Source organism: Triticum aestivum, chromosome 3B, assembly GCF_018294505.1.
Source record: "Triticum aestivum cultivar Chinese Spring chromosome 3B, IWGSC CS RefSeq v2.1, whole genome shotgun sequence".
Taxonomy (NCBI): Eukaryota; Viridiplantae; Streptophyta; class Magnoliopsida; order Poales; family Poaceae; genus Triticum; species Triticum aestivum.
In genome coordinates this window covers 612,848,448-612,857,322 of record NC_057801.1, presented here as the reverse complement: position 1 = coordinate 612,857,322, position 8,875 = coordinate 612,848,448, and the positions used below count along the sequence as shown (strand labels likewise).

The 8,875-nt window shown below is 43.5% G+C and overlaps 1 protein-coding gene across 1 annotated transcript; it reads right to left on the bottom strand.

Annotated features, from left to right (window-relative positions):
* Positions 1-320: 320 nt before the first annotated feature.
* LOC123065865 (abscisic acid receptor PYL5) lies at positions 321-1,308 on the bottom strand. Its single transcript, XM_044489067.1, has one exon. The coding sequence runs from the start codon at positions 1,146-1,148 to the stop codon at positions 525-527; it is 624 nt and encodes a 207-aa protein (XP_044345002.1). The 5' UTR covers positions 1,149-1,308; the 3' UTR covers positions 321-524.
* Positions 1,309-8,875: the final 7,567 nt, after the last annotated feature.

The window sequence follows — 8,875 nt, the reverse complement described above, 5'->3', positions numbered from 1 at the left end:
TGATCTGTTTAATAGTTTTCCATCGGTCACCGTCGTGGTACAGTTCGTCCCTGAGAGCGTTTCTACGCGTGAGTCGCTGTTGCGCAAAACTTCGCGTCGGCGAGATCCACTTAGACAGCAACACGGATAATGTTAGGAGGTGCGGATTAATTTGGTGCACGCGGTTCGTTTGATTAGGATTAAGCACATGAGAAATGCACACGGCCACATAGACGCACTTCATCATTTAGTTTGTCAGTTAGATTTACACGCATATGTACAAGATTCATTGATATCATATGCAAAGTTCGAGTAATATGTAGTCGAATCAGTACTGCACATTAATTCAACCACTAGTTAAGTTAACAAGATGAGATGATTTACACAAAACAACCAGGTGCACAAAGCCAAAAAAATCACATGACACTAGGGCTAGTTTAGGGTGCAAATCATGTCGCTCCAGATTCCAGAACCCCAACCTTGCGCGCATGGTACGGTCTGCGGCCGGCGGTACCTTTCTGGTCTGCCGGAGTGCATGACGGGCATCAGTTGACGTGCGGCACAGCCAGCGCGAGTTGCTCCGCCGTGCGCGCCAGCGACTGGAGGTTGCACCGCACGATGGTGTCCACGAACAGGCGCGTCTCGTCGCTGGTGTTCCCAGGCGGCACGTCCACCACGTACGACTCGACCACCAGAGTCACCCGCGGCGCCCCGGCCGCCACCGTCGACGCCACCTCGTTCACGGTGGTCACGGACCGGTAATTGGCGAGGCGGTGCTCACCGCCCACGATCCGGAAGCTGAGCACCCGCCGCTCGTCGTCCAGAATCTCGAGCCGCTCGCGGCTGCTCGTGCCAGGCAGGCCGGAGACCACGCGCACCTCCCGCACCGACCCCACCGCGCCGCCGTCGCCGTCCACCACGCGGCAGCTCTTGATGAAGCGCTTGTACGCCTGCGGCCGGTCGAAGCGCCGCACGACCGACCACACCGCCTCCACGGGCGCCGCGATCGCCTGCACCACGGCCGAGCAGCACTGCCCCGCGCCGGCCGCGTGCTCATGGTACAGCGCCACCTCGCCGGGCACTGCTGCGCCGTGCGCCACCAACGCCTTACAGCCGGAGCTGATCCGGCTGTGCTGCTGAAGCGACGGCCGGGCAGCTGCATACGGCATTATAGACAAGCCACGCGCGGTCGAGATTCTGAGTTTTATCGCTGTGAAGAAGAAATTTCAGAAGAGTGGGTGGGTTAGGAACTTAGGATTAACGGAGGAAGTTCTCTAGTCCTGGATGTGCTATATATGTCAAATGGGAGACCAAGAGGTGGATGGTTGCAAGTTAAATACTACTCCTAGTTAATTTTCTTTAGGAGGTTGCACTTGCTTTCGTTACTTTGTGCTGGGAGAAGCAAGTTGATGCGATAGTTTAGGAATTGTTTCTAATGAATGGGTGGTATGGACAGTGAAGCCTAAACGGGGGTGGTTAATTTTAGTTTGACAAACTCTAGAAGGGTGGTAAAGACTACCATTGCCCCGCAATGTAAAATGACCCCCCCCCCCTCCTCTTGAATTTTGAGCTTAATTTTGATTAGCGAGTTATATGTCGTAAAAATGTTAATACCATTGCAAATCTCTTTCAGTTAATTATCCAATGATACTTTTATAGCACATAATTTATATTATTTTGTTGATCAAAGTTAAACTTAGAATTTGGGGCTATATTTACTCACGGGGAAGCATGGCTGAGTGAACCTCGAGATATGTCATTCTTCCCGGTCTCATCTACAAATCCGCGGCTAGCAATTAATAAGTACATAAGGGTTAGTTGTGAAGATTTGCAGGGCAACCATTGTCTATCGTAGCCTCAGTCTTACAAAACGGGCTAGTTCGGCTGCTAGGAGGAATGAGATGTGTAAGGTTGTCTTCTCTTAATGATACCACCTAGAGATTACTGCTCTATGCCTCTATCCATTGTATGTGGTCGTGTATCTTCCTATCTATTCTAACCACATCATTTAATACTATTAACAAAGGCATTAACCGTTTGACATAAAAAAATGTGAAAACGAATTATGCATTTGTATTGACATGTATAAATGACACCGATGATGCAAGAGAAAGCTGACCTGACTGGTGTTGGTGATCTCCTAATGCTCATTTTTTTCAATAGAAGGCGATTTTTATTGATTCCTAATGTTACATCAAGGGGGTAAAAACACAACGAGTATGTACCTCACGTGTGCTTGATTAAGATGCGCAAACTAAACACCACTGCGCGCGCGCACACACACATAAAAGATCATAATGGCAAAGAGCAAAGTTGTACAAGACTAAGACAATGCCTAAGGCTAGTCATAGTAAGAAGTAACTTGGACTAGTAATATGCAGATGTTACTAGTCTATGTTAATACCTTCATAGTGGGTAATAACATAAGTGTAGTGTCGTGCAAGTCTTCTTTAAGTTGTATACTCATTTTGCATTAGGGTGTGTTATGTTACGATAACATATTATGTTACCACAAACACTTCTTTCCTCATCAACTCCTTGCCAGATAAGCATATTTGTCTTGTATGCGTTATGTTACCAGTTAAGTTACTCCCACTGTGATCAGCCTAAGACGATGTGGGAGGTGTGTTTATCTGTAGGCTATGTCGTCATCTATGTTAGGTAAAAACATATTGGTTGTCTGCCTTAACCACGTAAACATCGCCATAAATAGTTTTCAGTTTTCCTAATGCTATCTTAAGGTTTTCCTCTGAAAATATCAAATATTACCTCCGTATCAAAATATAAGATGTTTTTTAGGTTATTTTGCCCTGTAAAAACGTCATATAGTTTGATATGGAGGTAGTATTTAGTGTAATGAGCTAAACTGATGTGCCACTTGGTCGTAGACAAAATACTAAAGTAGGATCCATGTTGGCATGTTGTTCGGGATTGACCTTTTGATATATGTAGCAACTACCACTTGAAGCATCGATAATTGATGGCAAACTATTTAGTACAGAGTACGACGGCAAAACTGATTAATGAAAGATTTATTTAGCATGTAGTTCATGGATACGGGAATCATTAGCCACTTGGTAATAGAAAGGAATATGTGAAACGGTTTTGTATTGGTGCTTGGTGTTTGTATTATTGCACTATTTTATCCAGAGTGACTTCTGAATTTGCGTGGAAGATGGCATGGATGGATGTACATTGAACTTTGTTAGCCCGGTGTCCTATAAAGTATCTAAACTATAAATTTGTTAGGTCCACTTGTTTGATATAATTGTCGGTTGTTTAATTGGCTACAGGCCGTGAGTGTGTGGTAGCCCTTGTCGCTCCTATGGTGACAGAGGGCTTCTCTCTTCTCGTCGCCACCGATTAGCAAGGTTTCTAGGACATATCACATGCCGGTCCGGTTCCTAGGTGTTACAATTTTGGTTGGCCGTGTGGTTGTGAGGGTGGCACGGGTGCTTCTTAAGAGCGTTTTGTTGGTTCTAACGTGCATCATGACGCCACGACGCTGCACACTTCAACGAGGTTTCTCACTAATCCATACAATATATGGTCCATGCGGTCGTTTTAGTAGTCATATGTTTTAGGTGAACTTTGAAGAAATCATGGAGAAACGATGTTGGGTTTTTGAACATTGAGGTGAATTCCTCGATGTGGTTTTCATTAGTTAGATATGGCAACGACGTCACCGGCACGACATTTTCTTGCTAGAAGTGTTGTTTGGGAATTTCAAATGTTATGGTGAAAACCTATGTTCTAGCATTCACTAGTTAATTGCGGTAATGTTGCCGTATGTGTTACCTCCTTCTTGAAGGTGCTAACGTGGTGTTTCAAATTTTCCATAGGTTGTTTAGGACCTCTTTGAGTACAAGATATCTTAAATGTAGGAATAGAAAAAGCACAAGAATGGAGTGGCATGCCATCTTCAATACTACAAGACTTGTATAGGTGTTTGATTTGACACATGAAAACGTAATATTCTTCACATGAGGTTGGAGTGGATAATTTTTTTATGAAAACTAGTACAAGCCAATCCTACAGAAAAGAAATGGATTGTAATCCTAGGAATCAAATAACTAAAATAGAAGGAGAAAAACTAAAAATTAGAATCCTCCAAGATTCTTTCAAAAATATGGGTTGCGTTAAGATTGTGGTTTATGGATTTATGTTATGCCTATTTATGGGTTTATGGGTTGTGTCTATGATGTAACCTCACAACCCCAACAAGAGGTTATCAGACCATATGTGTTGCATGTAACCAAACACCACATACTTTGCATCTGCCTAAAACAGACCTGCAAGCAAATACCATGAGGAGGATGCAAACAAACAAACTATGTGCAAAACATGATTTTTAGCCTGTATTTCCCTCAGTCAAGCCCAACTCAGTCACATATGCAAGGAGGCCAAAAAACGTTGCAGGCTACCAAACGCTTCCCTAGAGTTTGGAGGGGTAGTTGGTCTTGCGACTTTTTTTCTTTGACATCCCGGTCTTGCATAGGCTCTCGTTACATGGCAGATTAGCGTCTAGTCCAGATAAAGGAAAGAAGTCTATGGGCCAATTTGGTTGATGAATATAATGGCGTGCCAGTAATAAATGGTTGCCTTGATTGCACGTGAAAAGATGTCATTTTATTGTCTGGTCAGGCTAGCCTATGGTCTAGACGTTTGGTTCATGTTCTAGCCCGATGCCTATGAAACCAACTATATACATATGCTAAGACTTAATTAGTAGTCCCAGACATATTTTGTATAAGACACGCGTCAAAATTTCTACACCTGGGTCAGGCTAAGCATGTGCATTGGCTTATGACCAGGTGAAAGATCGTGGATGTCGCCTAGAGGGGGGGTGAATAGGCGCTTTAAAATAATTACGGTTTAGGCTTGAACAAATGCGGAATAAACCTAGCGGTTAATTTGTCAAGCACAAAACCTAAAACAACTAGGCTCACCTATATATGTGCACCAACAACTTATGGTAAGCAAGATAAGTAACTATGCGATAGCAAGATATATGACAAAGAACAATATGGCTATCATAAAGTAAAGTGCATAAGTAAAGGGCTTGGGTAAGAGATAACCGAGGCACGCGGAGACGACGATGTATCCCGAAGTTCACACCCTTGCGGATGCTAATCTCCGTTTGGAGCGGTGTGGAGGCACAATGCTCCCCAAGAAGCCAGTAGGGCCACCGTAATCTCCTCACGCCCTCACACAATGCAAGATGCCATGATTCCACTAAGGGACCCTTGAGGGCGGTCACCGAACCCGTACAAATGTCGACCCTTGGGGGCGGTCATCGAACCCGTACACTTTGGCAACCCTTGGGGGTGGTCACCGGTACCCGTCAAATTGCTCGGGGCGATCTCCACAACCTAATTGGAGACCCCAACGCTTGCCCGGAGCTTTACACCACAATGATTGAGCTCCAAGCACCACCAACCGTCTAGGGCGCCCAAGCACCCAAGAGGAACAAGCTCAAGGGTACCAAGCACCCAAGAGTAATAAGCTTCTCAACTTGTAACTTCCACGCACCATGGAGAACTCAAACCGATGCACAAATGCAATGGCAAGGGCACACAGAGTGCCCAAGTCCTTCTCTCTCAAATCCCACCAAAGCAACTAATGCTAGGGAGGAAAGTGAGAGGAAGAACAAGAAGGAGAACACAAAGAACTCCAAGATCTAGATCCAAGGGGTTCCTCTCACATAGAGGAGAAAGTGATTGGTGGAAGTGTGGATCTAGATCTCCTCTTTCTCTTTTCCCTCAAAAACTAGCAAGAATCCATGGAGGGATTGAGAGTTAGCAAGCTCAAAGAAGGTCAACAATGGGGGCAAAAACGAGCTCAAGAGTTAGGGAACCATTGGGAAAGAAGACCCCCTTAAATAGATCCCCACGAATCTTCCCGTTATGTGCAGAATAACATAGGAGCGGTACAACTGCTATGAGCACCGGTACAACTGGTAACAGGCAATAAGCGGTACAACCGGCTCACAACCGCCCAACAACCGCACCACAACAGAAACTAGTCCGGTGGTGGAGCGGTACATGGCCGGTACAACCTCCAGACCAATTCTGGAGCAGTACAACCGCTCCAAACACCAACCTCTCTATGTAAAACAGGCAATATCAAAACAGCCACAACTTTCGCATACAAGCGCCGAATTTGATGAAACCAAGTTTGTTGGAAAGCTAGCAACAAGGGCTAACACAATCTTGAAATAAATATCAATAAGAAGCAAATTAGAAAAGGCCCATAAGAAAAAGGTGAGAACCCTTCCTCGGATAATACCGGTAAAACCTCCAAGACCGAAAACATCATAGAAGACGCATGCGAACTCCGTTTTCGATGAACTCAAGCTTGTCATCAAGATGACCATAAGCTCTAAGACTCACAAAGAGAACCAAACAAGAACCAAGAAACATGATGCAAGGATGCAATGGTTTGAGATCTCTACTAACGATACGATCAAGCTACCAACTTGAGATCCCCCCTTGATAGTACGGCAAACGATCCTATAACCCGGTCTCCCAACTACCACCACGAGACCGATAAAAGAGAAAACCTATCAAGGTCAAACCTTTGCCTTGCACATGGTCCACTTGAGCTAGATGATGACGATCTTGACTCCCTCAAGTTGGACCACCTTTCTTGATTGCGTTGGCTCGATGAAGACTAGATGATTGCTCCCCCATAGTCCACTATGGGTGAGCCTCTCTTCGGCACATCTTCACAAGACCATTGACACCACAAAGGATGGCAAGATTCAAGAACTTGATCTCTTCGTTATGCTCCACTTGAACTTGCACACGGCAATCATGATGACGATCACCACTTGATGTCATCCTTTCCATGGGTTGTATGATATCTTCCTCTTGACGCAAGCCCATGGACACGTACCTAACCCCACATAGAACTCTCACATAGACCATGGGTTAGTACACAAAGTGCAATGGACAATGCTCACCATACCATGGGATCACTTGATCCCTCTCGATACATCTTCTACGCTTTGTGAGTTGATCAACTTGATTCACTCTTGACTTAGTCTTGATCAACCTTGAATCTTTCCAACTCTCTTCATTTGGATGATGTCTTGAAGGTAAACATGAATGATCACACAATCTTATTCTTCAAGACATGCTTGCAATAAGCTCAACACTCACATGACCAATCTTTGGATAATTCCTTAATAGCACCTTGGTCCACTCATAAACTCCTTGAAACCAACACATGGACTTCAAGAAAAGACTATGGACAAAACCTTCAAATATAACTCAAGGCAACCATTAGTCCATAGAGATTGTCATCAATTACCAAAACCAAACATGGGGGCATCGCATGTTCTTTCAATCTCCCCCATTTTGGTAATTGCTGACAATCACTTTCAAGAGAGTTTATATAAGGAATTATGCATCACCATGCAATGCAACAACCAATAGTGCATGCGAATGAGATACAAATGCTAAGGAACAAAACCAAAGCAAGAGGAGACAACTCTCTAAACTTCTCCACAAAACTCTCTGAAACTTCTCCCCCATTGGCATCGATTGCCAAAATGGGCTAAAAGCTTAGAAGGCCAATATAAAATGTGTTCCTCCATAAATTGTGTATTTCTCAACAAGAGAGTGGAATGCAATACACATATCCAATGGTAAATACTTGGAGGAAGACAAACTATATTGAGGCCCAAAGATTGCAAAAGGAAGATATGCCACAAAGACATAATCAAAGAGAGAAACAAGCAATCAAGCAACCAAAAGATACCAATTGAAGCAAGCTATCCAAAGATACCAATTGAACCAACTAGGCCAATGATCCTACGAGCAACATGAATAAAGGATATTATGATAAGAGCGGAGCAGTGTTCTAAAGAAACTAGAGAAGCTCCCCATGATTTGTGCACATCAAGAATTTTTGTATTTTGGATACAAAGTGCACAAAATAGGATCATAGCTCCCCCAAAATCAATAGAAACTTACAACAAGTGCAAGTGAGCAAATAGGAAACTAAGCCTAGTACTTGCAACAAACACATGGTTGAGCAACAAGTAAAAGAGGCGACTTAAGAAAGGGCTCAACCAAAATGATGTGTGTGAGTCAAGGCAATGCACTAGAGAAGACTAATGTACGGATGAGCATTACGCATCAATATAGTCTTGAAAGAATGAGATACACGGTGCAAGGCATGTCATTCCCACATACAACTAGCAACCGGGTTCACAAGCTCACTAATAAGCATATAAAGAACCTATGCTTGTGACAACCCATGGTGAAAAAAGAAGATGAAAGCCTCATCAAGACGAGGGATACCAATTAAGCCTCGCAGGGATAAGCAAGAGGAAAATAATCTTCACCACACAAGAGTGCATCAAGATGCAACGAGATATGATACGCACTCAAGGCAAAAGCTTTTATGGAGCCACCAAAGAAATAACATAAGAAAGACAAGGTGGACGTGAAAGAAAGGATATCATCTAGAGATGTAATTTCTCTCAAGTGTATAAGGTTCTAGGTAGACGAAATCATGATGATATATGTCTACAAAGAAGGATGTACACCTGAAATAGTTACAACACGAACGAACAAGATATCCAAAAGGAAGTCATAGATATACCAATAAGATATTTGCTTGGAAGCATAGCACATGGCTAGATATGGTCTTATTGGATATAGATGAATTCCTACCACACAACCATCAAAGACATCACAACTAGCAACATGAGATCATCGTTGAGATGCTTTGAGAAATGAAAAAAGTATCACATGATATGAAATGAATATCATGCCAAGATGCAACCTACACAAGGTTGATGCAAGAAATGTGTGCATGAAGTAGATGATGATACTTGTTACCGAGATACCATTGAAGGATGTAGTAGATACCAATTGAAGGTAGA